The 23,969-nt window shown below is 38.2% G+C and overlaps 1 protein-coding gene across 3 annotated transcripts in view; it reads right to left on the bottom strand.

The window, feature by feature from the left end:
• ARID2 (AT-rich interaction domain 2) overlaps positions 1 to 23,969 on the bottom strand; it is a 143,619-nt gene that overhangs the window by 40,378 nt on the left and 79,272 nt on the right. For all 3 annotated transcript variants that reach the window (XM_061639890.1, XM_061639892.1, XM_061639891.1), the window contains 9 exons: positions 21,050 to 21,117; positions 18,147 to 18,213; positions 17,813 to 18,063; positions 15,722 to 15,818; positions 15,426 to 15,635; positions 11,716 to 11,883; positions 9,462 to 9,537; positions 8,089 to 8,223; positions 6,692 to 6,888 (listed from right to left, as the gene is read on the bottom strand). In XM_061639890.1, the coding sequence (XP_061495874.1) occupies positions 6,692 to 6,888; positions 8,089 to 8,223; positions 9,462 to 9,537; positions 11,716 to 11,883; positions 15,426 to 15,635; positions 15,722 to 15,818; positions 17,813 to 18,063; positions 18,147 to 18,213; positions 21,050 to 21,117 (1,269 nt within the window). The remainder of the gene's footprint in view (positions 1 to 6,691; positions 6,889 to 8,088; positions 8,224 to 9,461; positions 9,538 to 11,715; positions 11,884 to 15,425; positions 15,636 to 15,721; positions 15,819 to 17,812; positions 18,064 to 18,146; positions 18,214 to 21,049; positions 21,118 to 23,969) is intronic.

The raw sequence follows: 23,969 nt of genomic DNA on the forward strand, positions 1-23,969 counted from the left end.
ACTAAAACAAAAAATTATCGACCAATATCTCTATTGAATAATGACTATAAAATTTTTACAATGATCTTGGCAGAAAGATTGAAAATAATATTGCAACAATTTATTCAGGAAGATCAATCAGGGTTTTTACCTAAAAGACAATTACGTGACAACGTCAGGAATGTCTTGAATGTGTTGGAATATTTAGAACAACGAAATGATAAACAAGCAGCTTTGATTTTTTTAGATGCTGAAAAAGCATTTGATAATTTGAATTGGAAATTTATGTTTCAGGTTTTGGAGCAAATGGATTTTGGAGACAATTTTATAAAATGGATTAGATCGATTTATACATCTCAGAAGGCTCAGATAATTGTTAACGGAGATTTAACGGATTCATGTGAAATACAAAAAGGTACAAGACAGGGATGTCCTTTATCTCCCCTTTTATTTATTCTGGTCTTAGAAGTGCTGCTTAGAGATATAAGGCAAGATAAAAGAATTTCGGGATTAAAGATAAAAAAAGAAGAATATAAATTGAGAGCATTTGCTGATGATTTGATAATTGTACTAGAAAACCCTTTGGAAGGAATTAATGTATTGATGGACAAATTAAAAGAATTTGGACCGTTAGCAGGATTTAAGATCAACAATCAAAAAACAAAGATGTTGGTGAAAAATTTAACTTTAAGGGAACAGAAAGAGTTAATGGACAAGACAGATTTTACAATAGAGAAAAAGTTGAAATATTTAGGTATCATTATGACAAATAAAAACTCAAAGTTGTTTCATAATAATTATGAAAAATTATGGACAGAGATTAAGAAAGATTTGCTAAGATGGGATAAACTACAATTGTCATTAATGGGTAGAATATCTGTGATAAAAATGAATGTATTACCGAGAATGATGTTTTTGTTTCAAACAATACCTGTAATATCCTCTGATTTACCTTTTAAACAATGGCAAAAAGATATCTCTAAATTTGTATGGCAAGGAAAAAAACCAAGAGTTAAATTTAAACTACTACAAGATGCCAAAGAAAGAGGAGGACTGGGATTACCAAATCTGAGACTTTATTTTGCTGCCTGCTGTCTAGTCTGGATAAAGGAATGGATCTTATTAAGGAATAAAAGACTATTGGATTTGGAGGGCCATAATTTGAAGTGGGGATGGCATGGATATCTATGGTATGACAAAGTAAAAGTAAATGTAGACTTTAACAATCATTTTATAAGACGTCCTCTGTTGAAAATATGGAATAGATATAAACCAAGGTTTTATTCGAAAATACCATTATGTGTCTCAAGTCAAGAAGCGTTTTACAGAAGAGAAATGGCTGGAAAAGAGAAATGGTTAACTTATCAAGAACTATTAGAAAATGTACATGGAGAATATATAATGAAAGAGAGAGAACAACTGACAAAGGAAGGATATAGTTTTCAATGGTTTGCCTATTTACAATTGTTAGAAAGATATAAAATGGACAAGAAAATGTATGGGTTTGAAATAAGTAAATCTGATTTTGAAATAGGATTGTGTACAAATGATGAAAATATAATTGCGAAAATGTATAAACTCTTACTGAAAATGGATATGGAGGAAGAACAAGTAAAAGAGTGTATGGTAAAGTGGGCAAAAAATTTTGGTTATAACATACAAATGGATCAATGGGAAAATATGTGGAAAAAAGGCTTGAAATTTACACTATGCTATAATCTTAAAGAAAATTTTTATAAAATGATGTACCGTTGGTACATGACTCCAGAAAAGTTGTCAAAAATGTATAGTAATGTTTCTAATGTTTGTTGGAAATGTAAACAACAAGAAGGATCATTTTATCATATGTGGTGGCTGTGTAAAAAGGCAAAATCATTTTGGGCACAGATAGGTAGGATGATGCAAAAAATTCTAAAGATAAATATTCAGTCAAAACCAGAATTTTTTTTATTGGGTTTTATGGATAAACAAATAGAAAAGAAATATGGAAGAATAATATTATATATGATTACGGCAGCAAGATTATTATATGCACAAAAGTGGAAAATGGAATCAACACCAACAATGGAAGAATGGCTATTGAAATTAATGGACTTAGTAGAAATGGATAAATTGACATGTCTACTTAGAGAAAAATCGACAGATACATTTCGTAAGGAATGGAAGCCTCTCAGACTTTTTGTTGAAAGATCAAAATAAAATGATGATACTGGGATTTGACGATTAACTAAGACAGCCTATAGAGAAAAGGGATTCTGTATGTATACATTAAGGGACAGGTTTGATGTATATTATATACTTATAGCTGATCTGCGACAAATCGGAAGTCAACTATTTTATTTTTATTTTTTGTTGTTGTATGTTTTTTTGACTTTGTTTTGTTTGTTTTTTTGAAAAATTTGAATAAAAATTATTAAAAAAAAAAAAAAGGAAAAACTCTCAAGAGATGAGCCAGTGCATTTTGTAAAAAAGAAGAACACAGATATGACTTTACAACAATATTTCAGCAACTTATTCAGAATTGATGGCAAGAAAATATTTGGGATAGAGGAAATTCCCATCAGACTCTTATTATATGACTATGGCTATGACAGCAAGATTATTATGGAATACTGATAATGGAAGATTGGACACTGAAATTACTGGACTTAACAGGACTATTGAAGATGGAAGATGGAATTAATATGGATAATGGAATAATGGCTATTGAAATTATTGGACCTAACAGATTTTGATGAGATGGATTAATCGATATGTTTATTTGGACTATGGTTATGACAATAAGATTATTATTATTATTGAGATGGATTAATCGACATGTTTATTTGGAGAAAAATTGATAGATATATTTCTTAAAGAATTGAAACCTCTCTTTGACTTTTTGTGGAAAGAATAAAGTAATGTTTATGAGATTTGATGATTGATTAAGATAATTACTGGAGGAAAGTGATTTTATAATATAATTTAAGAGACAGAATTGTTATATATTGTAGACCTATAACTGATTTGATCTGCGACAAATGGGAAGTCAACATTTTATTTTTTTGTTAATCATTTTTGTTTTGTTTTGTTTTTTGTCTTTGAATGTTTTATGATTTTGTTTTGTATGTTTCATGAAAATTTGAATAAAAATTATTGTAAAAAAAAAGAGAGTTCAAAGTGTAAAAAGAGAGAGAGAGAGAAACCAGACTGCTTTGGGACTTTTTTTTCTGTCAGAGTTCTCATAATCTGTTGAAATTCATTAAAAATCAGCCACGTTCACAGTGCACCTGTAATTCTATTACTGACCTTGCCCCATACTCTGATCTTTATCTCCTGCAGTTTCAAAGTTTAAAAAATACTTGGCTGATTTTTAATTAATTTAAGAAATTTAGCACTGAACTCAATGATAAGGCCAGGCATGCTCAGTAAGAACCAACTGTCAGTGTTCTAAAAGCCAGACTCACAGCTGCTGGGCTTGCCTAATCAGAACGCCACACCCACACCAGACTTTGATTTCACGTGAGACAATCATGGCTTCCCTCAGAGAATCCTGGGAAGCGTACTTTGTGCTGAGAGAAGACTCTTATTCCCATGACAGACCTCCAGCGGCCAGAGTGGTTTAATAGTTAGCCACTCTGATTGAAGCTCTGTGAGGGGAACAGGGCCTCTCTTGCAACTCTCAGCACCCGTCACTAACTATACTTCCCAGGATTCTTTGGGAGAAGCCATGACTATCTAAAGGGAAATAAAGTACTGGTGTGGATGAGGCCAGGCACAGCTTTGGTTTAAGTTTGGGTGGGAGGCTACATGTGCCTGCTGTAGAATAAAAAGGTGAGGGAAACCCTGAAAAACAATGATACTGTTCACAATGTTTTCCTTTGGGAATGGAAAGGGGCTTCCCCTCTGCCCAGTGCCCACTCATCCAATCTCCTCGCCTCCCCCTCCCTGCCCTCCTCCTCCCCTCCCTGCCCCCCCCATGGTCAGTATCACCTGTCCTAAGCATGATTGTAGAGGAGTAAATCCCACTGAACTCAAAAAGCATACAAATAATCAAACCTGCCTTCCCCTCCTCCTCCCTCCAATTCCTTCCTTCCCCCTTCACTTCCCCCTCCCTCCCCTTCCCCCCTCCCCTTCCAATCCACGCCTTCCCCCTTCTACTCCTTCCCCTCCCCCTCAGCCGGTTTTACCTGTCCTAGGACTACGACCTGGGGGACCAGGGTTCGAATCCCCAAACAGCCATGAAGCTCTCTGGGTGACCTTGGGCCAGTCTCTGTCTCTCAGCCTTAGAGGAAGGCAATGGTAAACCACTTCTGAATACCGCTTACCATGAAAACCCTATTCATAGGGTTGCCATACATCAGAATCGACTTGAAGGCAGTCCATTTCATATTCAAGCATGATTGCATGGGAATAAATTCCACTGAACTCAATTAGCATGCAAATGATCAAACCTGCCCTCCCCTCTTCCTCCCTCCCATCACCTTCCTTTTGCCCTTTCCCTCCCCCTTCCTTCATCTATCCTCCCTCACCTTCTGCTCCCCTCTCCCACCTTCCTCTTCCCTCTACTTTCCCCTCCTCCTCCCCCATGGTCAGTTTTACCTATCCTAGCTATGATTGCATGGGAGTAAATCACACTGAACTCAATAAGAATGAAGAGACCTACCTTTCCCCTCTCCCTTCTTCATCCCCTCCCCTCCCCCTCTCCCTTCTTCCTCCTCCCCGCCCACTCCAGCCCTCCCTCCCTCTTCTCCTTCTTCTCCCCCCCGTCAGTTTTACATATGCTAAGCATGATTGCATGGCAGTAAATCCCATTGAACTCAATAAGCATGCAAATGATCAGACCTGTCTTCCCCCTCCTTCCCCTCTTCTCTCCCTTCCTCCTCCCCTCTTCCTTCTTCCTCCTCCCCTGCCCACTCAAGGAGAACAGGGAAGGGATGGGGAGGGGAGGGTGAAAAGGGAGAGGATAGTAGGGATGAGGAGGAGAGGGCAGGTTTGGTCATTTGCATGCTTTTTGATTTCAGTGGGATTTACCCCTGTACAATCATGCTTAGGATAGGTGAAACTGACCTGGGGGAGAAGGGAGCAGGAACAGAGAAGGGGAGGGATAGGGAGGGAGAGGGGAGGAGATTGGGTGGGCGGGCACTGGGCAGAGGGAAAGCCCCTTCCCTTTTCAAAAGGAAAACACTGTGAACAGTATCATGCTTTTTCAGTGTTTCCCCCATCTTTTTATTTTACAGCAGGCACATGTAGCCTGCCACCCAAATTTGAACCAAAGCTGTCCCTGGCCACATGCACACCAGAACTTTATTTCACTTTAGACAGTCATGGCTTCTCTCAAAGAATCCTGGGAAGCGTAGTTAGTGAAGGGTGCTGAGAGTTGCTAGGAGATCTCCTGTTCCCCTCACAGAGCCTCAATCAGAACGGCTAACTGTTCAACCACTGGAGCTCTCCTCTCAGCACCCTTCACAAACTATACTTCCCAGGATTGTGGGAGGAAGCCATGACTGTCTAAAGTGAAATAAAGGTCTGGTGTGGGTGTGGCCCTCTGATTAGGCAAGCCCAGCAGCTGTCAGTCTGGCTTTCAGAACACTTGGTTCTCACTGAGCATGCCTAGCCTTGTCATTGAGTTCAATGCTAAGTTTCTTAATTAATTCTTAATTAAATTTCTTAATTAAAAATCAGCTAGGCATTTTTTAAAACTATTAACCTGAAGAAGGTGAGTATGGGGCAAGGTCAGTAACAGGATTACAGGTACTCTGTGAATATAGCTGATTTTTAATATGAACAGATTATGAGAACTCCGACAGAAAAAAGTCCCACAGGGGCCTGTTTTTTCTCTCTTTTTACACTTTGAACTCTTGATTCTCTCTGACTGTTTTGTGTATTGCTGTGAAAATTTAGAAGGTTGTTAAGCAAGCGTTTCTGAGTTTAGGACTATAACTTTTGTAAGGTTTGTTTTGAAATGAGTTTATGGGAAGCATCAGACTGGCATGGGGGTTATTTTCAATTTAACATAGCGGAATGCGAAAAATGCATGCTGACTATAGTATACATATCTAAATTCACACACCAGTCCACCATAATAAAGTGCTCTTTATTATGACATTTAAACCTTGCTTTTCAAACAACAAACAAAATCATCCACGGCAGCTTAGTGGAGCATGGTTCCATGATGGCCTCCCTGTCACCTCATATAGAATGTATCATGTATTCCTGTGCACTGTGTGTGCCTTGCCCACATTATTTGCCTGCCTTTTCTTTGTAGAGGAAAAATTGTAGGGCAGGCCCTACATAACCTTCCAGATACAGAAAGGAGGTAGAATGCATGTTGAGCTTTATACTGGCTCACATGCCACACTGTATGTATAAGCCTACACAGGTAGCAGCTCATGTAATAGGCACACCTAACCATCCTGACACAGTTAACACTGCTGCTTGCCTATGAGGGACTGAGGCAAGGCTGGGACTGTGTGGGTGCACTGGCAGGAGTCCCAGGCTGATGGCACTGCTCCTGCTGGTGCACCTGCATTGCCAGACCTTGCCATTATCCTGCCCACATAAGCAGTGACACCAGTGTCAGGAGGGCAGCTCCACCCCACCACATGCGCTGCTACTGGTTTATATAGTACACTGTTCTACACTGCAGTATCTGAACCAGCCCAACATTTTATGCTCTTGCAGTCTGAATCTAGTTAGTACATAATATACAATATTCACAAGATATGAATACCTGCTGGTGAAGGAGACGGAGCTACATCAGGAACAGAATCAACCCGGAGGACAGGAGTGGAGGAAGGTTGTTGCTGATAGTACATCTGAATAGGAAGGGGTATCACCCTCCTTTTTACTCCTACCACATGAATATGTGCCTGCCCATTGTTATTTGGATCCTCTACTCTCTTCACCGAATGATTGGGAAAGACAGTTCTGCCAAACACAAGCAAACAAACATGTTAGTGGTAGCAATAATATAGTAGTTTATTCTGTGAGTATATTTCACTGATTTTTCTTACCATAGAATCATAGAATAGTAGAGTTGGAAGGGGCCTATAAGGCCATCAAGTCCAACCCCGAGCAATGCAGGAATCCAAATCAAAGCATTCCCGACAGATGGCTGTCCAGATGCCTCTCGAATGCCTCCAGTGTCGGAGAGCCCACTACCTCTCTAGGTAATTGATTCCACTGTCGTATGGCTCTAACAGGAAGTTTTTCCTGATGTCCAGTCGAAATCTGGCTTCCTGCAACTTGAGCCCATTATTCCGTGTCCTTCACTCTGGGACGATCGAGAAGAGATCCCGGCCCTCCTCTATGTGACAATCTTGTTTTGCATGCAAGCATATTTTCTAAGTATTGTGGTGATTATGTCAGCAATATCATTCCTCAAGGCAACTGATGCACTTTGCAGTTTCCTGCCAAAAGTGAAGGCTTCAGAGTAGTGATTTTATCAACGCTACACAACCAAGGCTGCTAGATCAGTTCATGTTTCAGCACCAAGAAAGTGTGGGCATTGGCAATGGAGCTGGTATGGAAGACAAGGGAGTACAGTAATGGAGCACATGGGAAAAAGAAAGGATGGGAGCAAGACAGAAAGCTAGTGCTGAAAGCAAAATGGTATTGTTGGCCGATGAATTGTGTTATTTTTGAAATGGAATGGTTCAGGAAGGAAACTGTGTCTTCTAACCCTAAGCAACCTCTAAAGGGCACTGGAGTATATATGAGCAAGACTAGAGAAGTGCAATGATTGCTATTTAAAGGTTGTGGAGGCGGGGAGAAATCTAAAGAGAGAATAAAGGCTCTAGATTTTCTCAGTACGGTATGCTGGTTGCACTCTATGGCTACTTTTTTTTATTACAGATCAGCGAATTCAAAGGAAGCTCTCCCAGATTCTTGGCTAAAAGTTTTAAGTTTTAGTTTTCAAAACACAGAGAAAAGAAAAACGAAAAACCAATACTGAATGTTTGTATAGCCTGTGTTTCTCCTTTTCAAAAATTACCACCTTTAACAATACAAGATTTATGACAGTCATATCCAAAGCATGCTTTCCCCTCACATTTGGCAATGGATACAGACTTCAGTGCACCACAAGATCCCAGGCTACGGTATATTCTAGGAATGAGTTGATCTTACCGAAGACATTTATAAAATCCAGTTGATGTTAGGATTCCACCGCGAGCTAGTTTGCTGCAGGTGGAGAGGTATTCGGAGTACATTTCAGCTCGGGAGACAGAACAATCTGGATTCACCTCAAAATGGGCATTCAACCTAAGGAGAGAAAAGGAGAGAGAGGATGAAATCAGATAAACACATAAGCAAAAACTAACTGGTTTACCTGTTACTGTTCTTCTACGACAATGGTTTTCAAACTTCTTACTTAAGGAGCACTTTCTACATCTATTTTATTGACATGGCACTTCTGTGTATTGCAGATGATTCTAGATGCAACTTCAGTTCTGTGGGGCACTGGCTGACCTTTTGGACTTTGCATCTGCCCTGCAAGAAAAGGCCTCTCCAGGGCTCCTGCTAAGCAGCCAGCCAGGTAAGCTACCTATACAGATGGCTATGCATGTGGCACCTCTTGAAAAAGACTATGATAATGTATTTTATATTATAAATAAATCATGAATATAGCTTACGATGGTGCTATGTTGGCCTCATGTAAAGTAGGCTCAATAAAAAAATCTTATTAATCTGCGATCCTTGATATAAACTTTTCTGAACGATCCTCTGTTTAAAAAATAGATTAACATGGACAAATATATTTAATGTCAATGGTTCCATTCTGTGGAACATTCTTCCAGGAGAGATTTGGCAAGCATCCTTGATGTTGACTTTCAGGCATCTCTTGAAGACCTTTTTTATGCTGAGAGGCCTTTGCAGCTATTTAACTTTATTTTTGTTAAGCCAGTCACTTTCATTATTATCTGTATTTTTTTATAATGGTATTTTATGTTTTAACATAATACACTGCTCTGATATTTTATGATATGACAACACAGAAATACTTTTATAAATAATGCACTCACATACATATAAAAATGTTCAAATCTATGGAAATGTTCAAGCATGAGACACAACTCAGGAAGAAAAAGCAGAAAATATGTTTATTTTAATACATGGGAAAATCAAACCCGTTGCTGTGAAGATACAATTAAATGCTTAAAATACAAAGGAACATCATAACATCCAGTCTTTCTTGACAACAGCTTAACATTATGAAGTCAGAATATTAATTAAATTTAAATTCTCTTAACCTTGCCTCGATTGTGTACTATCTCCACTCTTTTACAGGAAGATTAAGAAGAGAAAACCTTGTATGACAAATACTCTGCTACACAGCAAATGTTCAAATTAGTTGATTAATATTGCTTCAAAACAAAATTACAAACTTTCTGCTGTATATATTTAAAAAAGAGATACATTAAATGTTAAAATTAACAAATCAAGTGGGCCATCAAAACATTCACCTGTGGTTGATTAAAATGCTTTAATTATGTACTCACCACTGGCATGCAAATTTTTCACTGTCTATTTCTACTATTCCTGGTGGTGGAGCAACGTGTTGTGGTGCTCTTGATGCTACAGAAAAGAAATAATACTCAGGGTCATGGATTTAAGCCACTATCTCACAACAATTTTCATTTGTCTAGTTTTCACTTCTTACTATTTCTCAGACTCTCTTAAAGATCATGGAGGTTAGCCAATTTTAAACTCCAGTATATCAGCCTAAGACCCTACAGCCAGTTAGCCTATTTATCATAAGATAAATACCAGAGATAACTAGAATCCCATTTTAAAACTAAGGCCACAATCTATGCCAGCACAGAGTGATCAACATAGGGCTCAATAAAGCTCTATTGCTCCCATCTCTTCCTGGTTTACACGCACTGCAGTGTGCAGACCATAACTGGAACAGACCTTCCATGCATACCTCCTTATCCTCATTCAGCCCTCTCTCCTTCTCAGGTGCACATTACTCAACCTCCCATCCCCATTCCAAGTGGGAAGAGTGGGGCAATAGGGTCTACCGAGTCCAATGCAAATATTCCTGTATCATCATCATTGTTATTATTTCACCCTTCTTCCCAAAGGAGCTCAGTGCGGCTGACAGAATTTCAAAACCACATTAAAACCACCATGAATACACTGACTAAAAGCCTATATCAAAATACAAACATAAAAAACATTACACAGCAGATAGCAATAAAACCTGATCAGCACCCAGTGCTGCCTACGTTTGGTGGTAAGTTAATGTTAAATTATTTTTAACTGTAGTTGTCTACTAGTTTCAATTGAGACAGACCATGAAGGAGGGGTTGAAATTAATTTATTTATCACAAGATCCTTACTGGAGTCTATACATCATTACTCTCCCCCCTGAAGGGACTAATGTAATTAGACATCATTACAAGTTTTGGGTTTTTTTTTTAAATTCACACACTAGGGTCCTTCCATTTGCTCAGTGCACTGCTACTTGATCTTGAACAAATTAAATATGAAAATTTCACTATTAAGATCTCTGCAAGTATTAAGGCATTGTAATCTTAGAAAAGAGTTCTGGTGACAAAGTGGCTGAAGAATGTGTAAGAGATGGTACTTTCCTTTATGTTTATAGATGTAAATGTGTAGGAGTCACCAGAAAGAAATATGGAACATTTGCCTAACTTAATTCAAGGACTAATTAAAAAGTACAAGTTCTGAAATCCCCTTCTATTTGCAGCAGTGCTGGACAAAGATGGCTCTTGAAAAATCAGTGTTGGGAGTCAACGTTGTTGTCCCACCTGCACTTCCACAGGCAGTGCATTAAATGGAGAGAAATACTTCCAAGCAAAAGTAATGATTTAATATACATGTGCAAATATTGTTCCATAATTGTTACCATTTTGACCAGCCTCTCTCCTCAACTGGTAGGAAACGGCTAGAAAAAAGCTCTGGCAAAGTTACCTCACAGGCTAATTTTTCCCTCCTTTTTTGGGTGTGTGTGTGTATTTATTTCCCATTCTAGCCGTCTAAGAAGGGCAGGGTAGGAAGTGAAAGAAACAAAACCTGGGCCTCCTTTGAGATGGAATTCCAACAGCACACTGCGCCTTGGATATAGACAACACTCATTGGCCTAGCTGTGCCTGTTGGATTGAGTGGGATATATAGTCCATCTGAGGATACCCTCTTTCACTGTAGGAAAAATAAATGTTTACAAATCACATGAATGTATTAAAATACATGTCAAAATATCCTGCCACCATTACTTCTAAAGGAGGGATGGGGAGCCCATGCCCCACAGCTAGATTCCATGTGGCTTCCCATCTATCACCAGCTCTTCAGTGGAGAGGAAAAGGGCTTTGATGTTGTGCAATTTTACAAAGTCTGCAAAGAAAATGGAAGGTGAAATTTGAGTGGAGTTACTAAGAACTAAAGATATGTCTCCAATTCCAAAGAAATAGCTCTGTGTGTATGTTTGAGATTATGTGTGAGTCTGGTCCTGCCCATTACTGGAATGCAACCTCAGTAGCTTTTTTCCTCCAGGGTAATGTGGCCCTTGGCTTGAAAAATGTTCCATAACCCTTTAATAAAAGTAAAGACATGCACATGTGTGTGTCATTTTGTGATTTATATCCATACATGTTGGACACATATTCCTGAGTGGAACAGACTCTGCCTGAAAGCAGCAGGGCCTGGTGGGCAAAAAAGGGAATACTGGTTAGCCACCAACAACATTGCAATTCTACATAAAATATATTTAGCAACAGCAATACTAACCTGGCGTAGCAGGTGCATGTGCTTGCGTTGGAACCTGCTCCACTGCCTGTGGCCTGATTTCAGATAGTACTTGGTGGCTGGTAATTTGATGTTCAACAAGTTTTACTGCACTCAGTGTATCAGGTCCAAACATCTGGATATCCATTGAGACTAGACATACTAATGTATCTGAAATATTAACATTAATCAATATGACTAATACAACAAAGACTGATGGACAATTAATTTATTAAGCTTCAGCTGATGGAAAAGGGGAAAAAGTGTTATTTAAGACATTTATATATTGCTTAATCATTTGCATTTCTAAGTGGTGTACATAAAAATGTACTATACATAAAATGAAACAACCGAACAATAAAACCACCACATTCAACCTTAAAATGCCTGCTAGAACAAGAAAGTCTTAATTGTACACCTGAAATTCAGCAAGGAGGGTTGCCTATCTAAGCTCAGTTGGGGGGGGGAATTCCACAGGCCTGACCCACTACACCCAATATATGGCTTCTAGTCATTACCAATCATGCATCTGAGCCATAGGGGTCCACCAACAAAGATTCCCTCCCACCAAAAAATATCTCAGTGACTGGTACGGGATATAGGGGATCAGGTGGTTTATACATCTGCTATACTCATGTATATTTTTCTTGGCATAATCTACTAAATTCATAACTGAGGAATCCCAATATCTGCTTTCATCTCCATCATTTAATATTAAAAAAAGGAAATGATTCAGTTATGTGAAGATATTCTAGCAAGCATGTAAGATGTTTCTTATGAAAGTGCCAAATTGATCATAAAATCTTGCATCTCATACAGAATTCAATGCTTAGTATGGATTCTGGAGAACCTGAGGTATTATTTAAAGAAACCAGATTCTAATATTCATATTGAACAAATATAGGCAGGACCTTAAAAACGCTCCAGCTCAGTGGATGGGCACTTTGTATCCTGTAAGGCTAATCTTTCCTCAGTGGCTTTTAGTCATGCTATCCTGTATATAAATCTGCTACTATCCACTGCTTACTATTAACTTCTTTTGACATTGTATCACTCCTTGCAACCACCTTCATTCAATAATTATTCACCAACAGGCAAAAAAAATCCTTGTGGTGTAAAAACAGACTTTTAGCCCACAGATATTTCTATCAAACTTTAAAAAGCAGGGAAATTGGGCAGCTATAGTGAATGCACCAGAGGAGCAGGAGATTTGACCTCCTCTCAGAGATATTGTTTGTTGTTGTTGTTATGTGCCTTCAAGTCGATTACGACTTATGGTGACCCTATGAATCAGTGACCTCCAAGAGCATCTGTCATGAACCACCCTGTTCAGATCTTGAAAGTTCAGGTCTGTAGCTTCCTCTATGGAATCAATCCATCTCTTGTTTGGCCTTCCTCTTTTTCTATCCCCTGCTGTTTTCCCCAGCATTATTGTCTTTTCTAGTCAATCATGTCTTCTCATGATGTGTCCAAAGTATGATAACCTCAGTTTCATCATTTTAGCTTCTAGTGACACAGAGATATTGTACTACCCTACAAATTTGTCAAAATGCAAACACAATTTGGGTTGGTCTTTCACAGTCCAATCAACTTCCTGTGTAGCTTGGAAGAATTTGGTAACAATTTCCCTGCTTTTTAAAGTTTGATAGAAATATCTGTTGGCTATAGGTACGTTCTTAAACCACAAAGTTTTTTGCCTATTAGTGAATTTCTCTGCTTTTTAATCCAGGAAGTAAGAAATGGGATCCTGTGCAAGTTTGCTGAGAATGGATTGAACCTTTGCATGCTTATTGAGTTCAATGGGATTTTTCTCCTGCAATCATGCTTAGGATAGGTGAAACTGACATGGGGGGGAGGAGGAGAAGAGGGAGGGACGGAGGGCTGGAGTGGACAGGGAAGGAGGAAGAAGGAAGAGGGGAGGAGGAAGGGAGAGGAGAAAGGGGGAGGGGAAAGGCAAGCTTGATTATATGCATCCTTATTGAGTTCAATGGGATTTACTCCCGTGCAATCATGCTTAGAATAGGTAAAACTGACCATAGGGAGGAGGAGGAGGGGACAGGAGAGGGAAGGCAGGAGAAGAAGAGGGAAGGGGATTGGAAGGGGAGGGGAAGGTGAAAAGGGAGAGGATAGTAGGGATGAGGAGGAGAGGGCAGGTTTGGTCATTTGCATGCTTTTTGATTTCAGTGGGATTTACTCCTGTACAATCATGCTTAGGATAGGTGAAACTGACCTGGGGGAGAAGGGAGCAGGAACAGAGACGGGGAGGGATAGGGAGGAAGGGAGAGGGGAGGAGATTGGGTGGGCGGGCACTGGGCAGAGGGAAAGCCCCTTTTCTTTTCAAAAGGAAAACACTGTGAACAGTATCATGCTTTTTCAGTGTTTCCCCATCTTTTTATTCTACAGCAGGCACATGTAGTCTCACACCCAAATTTAAACCAAAGCTGTCCCTGGCCACATGCACACCAGAACTTTATTTCACTTTAGAGAGTCGTGGCTTCTCCCAAAGAATCCTGGGAAGTGTAGTTTGCAAAGGGTGTTGAGAGTTGCTAGGAGACGCCCTATTCCCATCACAGAGCTACAATCCCCGGAAGAGGGGCTGACTATTCAACCACTCTGGCCACTGTTGTTCTCCTAATAACTGTCTCCTAATAACTCTCAGCACCCTTCACAAACTATACTCCCCAGGATTCTTTGGGGGGAGCCATGACTGTCTCAAGTGAAATGAAGGTCTGGTGTGGGTGTGGCCCCCAATTAGGCAAGCCCAGCAGCTGTGACAGTTGGTTCTTACTGAGCATGCCTGCACTTATCATTGACTCCAATGCTAAGTTTCTTAAATTAATTAAAAATCAGACAGGCATTTTTAAAACTTTTAAACTACAGAAGATGAAGGTCAGAGTATGGGTCAAGGTCTGTAATAGGATTACAGGTACTCTGTGAACATGGTTGATTTTTAATTAATTTCAACAAATTATGAGACCACTGACAAAAAAAAATCCAACAGGGGTCTAGATTTCCCCCCTCATTTTACATTTTGAACTCTCGATTCTCTCTGACTGTTTTGTCTATTGCCATGAAAATTGAGAGGGTTGTTAAGCAAGCATTTCTGAGTTCAGGACTATAACTTCTGTAAGGTTTTGTTTTGAAATGAGCTTATGGGAAGCAGCAGAATGGCAGGGGGGTTATTTTCAATTTAACACTGCGGAATGTGAAAAATCCATGCTGGCTATAGCATACAGCCACTCTTGTGGCTGTATGATGTAACTACTGATATCAAAACAAAGCATACAAATTAAACCTTTACATAACCTATTTGCATAATTTGTTTTGTGCAAAGAACTTGACCTTCTTTGGTAAAAATGTGGATTTCTTTGGAGCAGATTAGGAAGAACTCCATTGCTACAACTTTACTTTTACACAGCACTTTTAAATTTGTGAAGTAGTTTACAGTCCTTATTGTGTTTAATTTTAGGGGGGAAATGTATGAGGGAGGTTACTATAACTCCAATTTTATAGATAGGGAATTGTGTCTGAGAAACAGGACTTGGCTAAGGCCACAAGCACAATGAGTTCATGGCAAAATGGGAACTTGAACCTAGGTCCCTGTGATCTAAATCAAACTCTTTATCCACTGAATCATATTGTCTCTTGTTTACTGGAGAGCATATAGCTAACGACATTGCTAATTTAAATCTTCTAAAACATTGCTCACTTACCTATGCTTTTGTCAACTTTGGCTATCTTTGTACAGGCCACTTCACCCATTTCAGTGAGCATATACAGCACTTCCAGAGCAGATATTACAAGTAGCACATCAGGCAAAGTGAGATGACAGATGATTTCTTTGTAAGATTCTTGATCTACATATTCACAAATTAAGACGCCATTGTCCTCAGCTTTACAAAGATTACCTAAGATTTCCATGCCTGAAACAGAAACAAAAAAATTTAGAGGCATATGTTTTTATTTTCTAATTATTCAGACCAGATGTAATAGTTATTTAAGAGCTTACCCCTCATTTTTAAGAATCTATCCCTTGACATTAAGCATTTTGTAACGGTATGAAACATTAGATGAGTTGTTTTGAAATCAACAGGGTCCAACAGAAGCTGAAGAAGAAAGAAAGCACAAATTAACCTGAGTGATATTATTTATAATGATGTGAATTATTCATACAATAATATTTATAATCACTGAAATTAGTAGAAAAACTTCAACTTCAATTCAGAAAACATTTTCAAATGGATGCTATATCATTTCAATACTGTGGATAAACAATTTCTGTTCTTTATTTAATTTGTACTCTTTTCAGCATAACTAAATTCAACCTCATCCGTAAAATTCAAAGGAAAGGAATTAGCAACTCAATTCTACTAATGTTTACATAGAAGTAAGTCTCACTAACTTCAATGAAACTTACTGCCAAGTAAATGTGCACAGGATTGCAGCCAGGCAGAGCAATCCAACTCAGGGGTAGCTGGCAGGAGAGGGGGCCAGTGGTGGAGCCGCTGGTGGGAAGCTCCGTGGTGTCCACTTGCTGCTTGGGAGACACCGGGTGGCTGGCTGAACGTAGGCTTCATTGTGAGCTGCACACCAGGACCTGCAGGAGCACTCTGAAGGGGATCTGGATGCTGCGTAAGTCCCCACCATCACACCCCGGGTACACCCCATTTTCAGAGCTACTACTAGCTTCCCATCTGCTGGGGTGTCTGTCTCTGGTGGGCTCCCGCCGCCGCCATGGCTTAGTTGGGACAAGGGGCTTCAGCTGGCAGTGCCTGGTGGCACCAGGAGCCTGCCAGCTCAGCCGGGGGTCTGCCACATCCAACTCACCCCAGCCTGACGTAAACTCCATTTGGATTGCTCCCCAAGGCTACAATCTTATATGCACATATCTGGCGCTACACCCCACTGAAAACAAAAGAACTTTCTTTTGAGTAAACATGTATAGGTTTCTGCTGTCAGGCCATGCCCACACTACTTTATTAATTCCCTCCCTCTGAATATTAGGCAGGCCCCATCTCTGCTATCTTTTCAGCGCCTTTTGAAGACTTTTCTTTTTCAACACGCCTTTTAAGTTGAGAGTTATCCCAGTTTGTGTCTGAATTGCTTAATATGTTTTTAATAATGTTTTTAACCCTTTAAAAAGTTTTTTAAATGTTTTTAACACTGTTTTGTCTTAATGTATTTTAAGATTTGTTTTTATGATGTTTTAAAGTGTTTTTAGTGCCTTGTTTGCCACTCTGGGCTCCTGCTGGGAAGAAGAGCGGGATACAAATTAAATAAATAATAAAATAATAATAAATACTTTATGGCTAATTGAACTCTGGATTTGGATTAAATTGGAGGTTCTGCCAATAGTTTTAAACATAACAGATGAAACAAGCCTTAAACGTAAAGGGCAGTTTCATAATTTGAAGAAATTACTTTCATACTCCTAAATCGAAGTAGCTGAGTATAGTGCCCCACTAAGGAAGTATAAGACAGCCACATAATTTTTACTGCATTAAGTGCATACTGGGCATAAGCTAGTACTCAATCCTGAGTTGTGTGAAATGATTATTGACAATCTGTGGTTTTTTATTATAATGACAGGTTACATTCTTGGTGTGGCTGGGAGAAATCTAATTGTTTAATCTTGTCCCAGACAAAGAACAGTAATACTATACTATTAAGTAATACTATAAAGTCTAACACGTTTATCCAACCAAAAGAGGCACTCCATATTATAAATAAGAATGCAAGTACAGGCTATGAAGGATAAAGGGTTACAAAGACAGTTTTCAGAGAACGAAAAATCTCTGTGAAAAACATAGGGTGGTATTCAGTGCTAATCCTACTCAGTGTAGAACCACCCAAGTTAATAGAAAAGACTGAGGTTCACTAACTTCAATGGGTCTACTCTGAGTAGGGCTTGGTTGATTACAATCCTTAATGTTCTTGAAAATATTTGAAGAGACAATATACAACAGGAAAAAGTCTAGAAAATCCCCAGTCCCCAAATGTTTCCCTTTTACATGAGAATACTTAATGTTTAAACTCATTCCAATTTTGGGATTTAAGTCATTTAACTCAGATGTAGTCCTTTTTCTTGCTTGTTTCTTACCTCTGCAGCAATGTTTCCTAATGTGTCAAGCCCCAACTGTCTTAGAGAAATAAAATGACTGTGAGCAGAGAGCAGTAAGAAACGAAGACAGGTGCGATTAGCTGCCAACAGCTTAACATTTCCCTCCTCAAAAGAAAGATTTCGCAAAATCACTGCGATCTGGAGAACCCGTTGTCCTTCTATATCATTAATGCCCAACTTGCGTGGTGGATGAAATAAAGACTCCCATATCCAGTCTTCCGATGCAGTATCTATAAAAGATAATGTATTCACTTTAATGGTTTCTGCTCTAAATACACCAGATATAGTCTAATATATATTCACCGTAACTCACCTTGAGATTTGTTTCTGTCGGAAATGAGGTCACGTACTTCATTATCTTCAACAATATCCTTCCAAAACTGAACAAAAAAACACAAACATGATTTTTATTGCAAAGATTCCTTTAAGAAGTCAACAGTCTAGGAAAAATTAATTGTGTAATAATGGGAGGGAAAAAGATGTCAGTGAGTACAATCTCTTAGTCATGGCGCAAACGACATGATAAAATGATAGAACAGGACTGTAGACTCCTAACCCAAAGTACTATTTTGCCTTCAATTGATAACAGATATTCAGCAGGTGTGCAGTGATTATGTTTTTCCAAAACTTCTGCCTGCTGTTCTTTTCTTTAATTAACCAATATTCCACATTTTTGAGATCAGATGTTTGCAGGCTCATTTTAATGTATCCCATCTATTTTCTTTAAATCAGGGATAGGGAACCTGTGAGAAAAACACCTAATTTTTGGTCTACGACTCCCATCATCTGATTTTGGCCAGGCTTGCCAGGGCTGGTGGGAGTTAAGAGTCCTAACAACAACAACAATTGGAAGGCCAGAGATTCCCCATTCCTGCTTTAAATTTTTATGGCCAATGCTATAATACCATTTTAGCACAATACAACCATTAACTCAACACAATTTCATTTTCAAAAATAAAAGGCATCAACGTATATATCAAAATTCAAAACCATCTGTTCTCTTTTAAAAGTTTTATTCTAATATGCTTATGTTTAATCTTATCAATTTCTTGTTCTATCTTTAAATGAAACATATTTATTGTCACTGTAAGTATCATGTCGAGAAAGTGCTGCTAATTGACACTTGGTTGGGATGGAAGCATAGAATGAACAGTTTAACACTGTTCCACTGATTTGAAAACCAAGGAAGAAAATAAAATATAACTGTAACAATCAAACTTATGCAAGTATAATCTCTATCAATTATCAAATGTACAGTAGTAGAAATAATACAACTTAATGCACCTTTAAATACAAAGCTATATAGCAGTTAAGAAGTACTATAAAACTTAACATAAAAGAAAAATGAAACATCAAAATATATATATATTTAAGGCAGTGTTACTAAATGGCATCCATGAAGTAATTTTATTTTTAACTGTACTGTTGTACAATAAACACTGTAATACTTACAAAAGATCTTAGAATATATTCAAGCTTCTTATAAAACAACTCATAATACACTGTAGCTGTACTATTTCTGCTATCACTAAACTACGAGACATTCTTGGATTATCTTTCCTCAGATACGGATGTAATAGGTCGAACACATTATAATTTAGTACATTTCCTTATGCGTATCTAGATACAACAATTTGTGGCCATAATATAACAGTTAATGAATGGAACACAATTCTTTCCCATGGGGGCACAGCAGCCATGTGTAGAGGGATTCTATAAGATACAGGCAGAGTTGTTTTCCCACTCAACAGCATCAGCACATAACCATTCAGTGACCAAACAGTTGTATGAGATCTGTGCACACCTCCCAGATTTCTGTCCATTCTATTCCCTGCAAGCTTGTGTTTTTTACTGGAGTGGAGGGTGTGGGTTGGATGGAGATATGGGGTGCACACACAGGCGTCCTATTCCATCAGCATCTATTTGTATTGAAGGGACATGCCCTCAGTCTTAAGTGGTGCTGTGGTACATTGTTAGATGAAATTTAATAAAATACTGGACACTCCTCTCAAACAGAAATTTTCATAAAATGAGTATTTCAAAGAGGTATAAAACTGTTTCTAATTACTGAATGTTATCAGTTTTGCTATAAAGAAATCTACATTTCTCCAGTTTTAATAATAATAATAAATCCTTTTTTCACTTCTGGCTTTTTCCTCTGTGAAAAAGATTTATTTTAAAATTAGTAATAGTTGATGGCCTGAAAGATCTAATAAATTGATGTATGGAAAGTTTTCACTGGTGCTTAAGAAGTTAAATCTGGGCAGAAAAGTTACATTTACTTCACAGATACAGAGGTCCTCCTTTGTTTTATACAAGTCTGCCAATGAAATTAAGCTACATGAATGATACAAACAATACATTTTAAATGTATTTCACTTTTATTATTTCACGTACCTAAAATTTGGTTACGAAAGTGTTTGTCATATTCTGCATTATTTTCATCAGAACACCATAATACATAACGCAATCTACCAGTGCTATCTGCTTGTTGCAAAAGATGAACTAATTCTTACATATTAACACAAAAAAAGATGCTTTATCTCCAATGTTCTTGCTTGTCCATTAATATAGCTGATCATGCCCTCTAGTGGGCAAACTAATGTCCTGGGACTCTTAAATTAAAGCTCAGCTAACATCAACTGTGTGTATGAAATGCCACATTTGTGAGCCCAGTTATTAGAGTGTTCATGACACAGTAATCACCTGTTTATCACAAACACAGATAAAAATATTGCACAGAAGACTAAGTTGTGGTGTGCTACAACAATCTTCTCAAGGCGCAGTACACACAGATTATCACAAACAATGCACACCCCAGAAAACAAGGTGACGTGTGCGTAAAATCAGTTGTGTGAAACTCAACTGAAGTCATATGTACAAGTATCCATTTCTAGACATTTATTACTATGGAGCTGACTAATGACCTTCACACATTCTAAATGCTGCTTCTCAATACTAGTCTTCAATAGTCATTGTATTACCACCTCCCCCAGCAACTATGGGAGGGTGAGCTTTCAATCCTTCCACCCCTATTCACTTGAGAAATCTGAGTGCTTGCTATCTGTTCCATTCCTATATTTACGTTCTTCCCATTAATCTATCTTTGTGACTATTGCTTAAGTGCCAAAATTACATTGTTGAATAGTGAGTAGGGATCTCTCACATAAAAATATTTTGACATTCTGTTTTTAGAACTATATTTTTAAAAATTACCTTAACAAAATCTCTATCCGTTTTCTCCTTCCATTCTTCACCAAACACAGTAGAAAATGAACCTAAAGCTATGAGTTAAAAAGCATTAAAGTTACAATTAAAAATGATCCATAAACACCTTTGACAAGTCTATATATAATTTGAACAGAGTAATTTTGCAGTATTGTGGCAAGCCAATCTAATTAAGTTGCAATATACATTTGTAGCATCAATATTACAGTTTATCAGAAGTAGCATAGTTTTGTTTGCTGAATGATGTGTTCTGCTTGGATTAAGGTATTACAGATTACAACTGAAGAAGCAAGCTTAATGCGCTCTGAAAATTCAATGTTGTGCTTAAAACACATTATGCAAATAATATTCAAAGAAACTGGCTTAGTTGCATAAGGTTGCTCATTTTGCTTGCTTTGATCTGAATCTCATATTTGAGTTCTTGCACAAAGTTGAATTTTCTTGGAAGCAACTAGTATGGCAAGTGGATATTGAGGAAATAATGGGCAACAAACAGGGAGTGCAGGAAGGACACTGCTTTAGGCCCTTAGGCAAAAATAATCCCTTCCCTCCCCATGCTGGTGTCTTTTGTCTACAGGCTACCAAACAATTAGATTAGAAACCTACTTAAAAAATAAACCGGCATGCAGATACCCAGAAATCTGTCCACATACAAAATACTACAACATATGTAAAGAAATGTAATCTTATGCATCTTTGTTCCTTTTAAAATTTAAAAACCGCATTGGCTAAACCTTTTCCAGCTCACTGAATTTTTGAGATACTCACAGGCAATGATTTAGTGAGTTCCAATGCTCATCCTCTTCTCTGAGCAAACGAATGTTCCAAGTGCACAACAAGAAATCTACCTATGTGAATGGAGTGGTTCCCCCATTATCATAGAGTATGGGAAGTCCCTACACACTTGAACCTTTTGACTGTACTCTTCTGTCAGCATATGTGATTTTTAGGAACTGGACAGTAAGGATTCTTACATACAAATGGCTTATTTGCTTACACTGATCAAAGTTTGATAAGAGGCAACTATATAGAATCCAATCCTAAAATCAGCTCTAGAATGAACGTCAGCTAGATGAAGGTGCGCTATGGAATACATTTTTAGGCAAATGTGACCAAAAATGCATCTTCTGTGCTCTTTTTGGAGTGAACATCACATTATACAACTACGTTGAAGCAGACAGCTCTCTGGAAACCTTCATTATGTCTTCGGCTGGAAACTGGGTGGCAGCATACTGATCTTTATGGCAGTCAATTTCAATAAAACGTGATGGCCATATTCATATACCACATTCAACCATAGTTTAGTAAGGCAAGAAGGAGCCCCAGCAAGCCTTGGGCTCCCATGTTCCTCCTCTCCTTTTTCCTTTTCTGGTGCAACTGCAAGGATAAGTTTTGAAGCTTTTTCTTACAATTTCCATTAGCCACAGTTAAAGGACGCTAAAGTATTATCAATTCTAACTATGGTTTGTTTAAACGGGACTAAACAAGCCAGCTTCATAACTTATGAAACATTATCCATAATCAAATTTTGTGAGGTTCAGAGACAACAAGCTGCAGTTAATCTAAATCAGAAGTGAAAGCTTCCTAACTCCTTTTTGTAGCCACAACAGAAGAAGGGTAGAAGGAATGCAACAGCTCATGCTTGTCACATTTAACTAGTAAGATGTTCGAATGTGGCCAATGGCTGCATCATTGACTATCCTTTTGCTGATGGTTTCAAAAGCATCTCTCTTCAGCAATGGTTCTCACCTAAATCTTGGGCCAACAACTCCAACTAGTTTGTTAGTCCCAGTCTTCATAAACCATGGGCAATATTTGGCCACAGTCCTTGGTCTACTCTAGACTGACAAACACATGGTTAAACTTTTCAAGGAAATGCAAGACATGCTTGAAATATTCCAACCAGTATGGAATTCAGATTATTGTGAAAGATTAAAGAAAGTAAAGTTAAAAGTTCTACAAATTACAAAAACTTGTACTATAGCTTCCTGCAGAAGCAATGAGATCTCATGGATCCCAGCAGAACATTGCTGGAAACAAAAGCATTAGACAAAACTTGGGTCAGCTTACTGGATGTCATAGAATCTTCACCTCTAACTCTAACATTACATGTTTAACATTTAAGTTAAAATGTCACCTTTAACTTTGATTTATCACCCCACCAGTGACTTGCAAGTACCAATGCACAACAGCCCTCAGTTCAGGAGCCGGTTTGTATATGAAGTCATTGGAATACTGGTACTAGGTACTGGTTCTACATCCTAGGCTTCTTGTAACAGACCTCTCTTGCGCACCTTCATTCTTAGAAATGTAGTGACTATTTGAATAAGTCACAGTAAAGAAAGTGTTATTATTAACAACAACAACAATAATAATCCCTGGGATTATTAAGAAAGGGACTGTAAAGGAAACATCCCCTAGAATAACAGTATTATATACAATCAATGATGTGGACACATCTAGGTTACTGAGCACTGTTCTGATTACCATATCTCAAAGAGAACATCCCACAGATGGAGAAGGTGCAGGAAAGGGCAACCAAAATGATCAAGGGTAACTGCCCTGTAAGTAAAGACTTGAATGTTTGACACTATTTAGCACAGGAAAAAAAGGATCACGATAGATATTTATAAAATTATACATGGTGTGGAGAGAATGGACGGAGAATGTTTTCTCCCTCTCATGCTAGAACAGCCCCATGAAACTGACTGGTAGTAGATTCAGGACAAACAAAATAAAAGCACTTCTTCACACAATGTATAATTGATTTATGAAGTTCACTGCCAGAAGATTTGATGATGGTTTCTACCTAAGATAGCTTTTTAAATAGGTTTAGACACATATATGAAGGACAGGTCTATCAATGAAATTAGCCATGGTAGCTAAATGGAATGTTCAGATGCATGGG

Source organism: Rhineura floridana, chromosome 8, assembly GCF_030035675.1.
Source record: "Rhineura floridana isolate rRhiFlo1 chromosome 8, rRhiFlo1.hap2, whole genome shotgun sequence".
Lineage (NCBI taxonomy): Eukaryota > Metazoa > Chordata > Lepidosauria > Squamata > Rhineuridae > Rhineura > Rhineura floridana.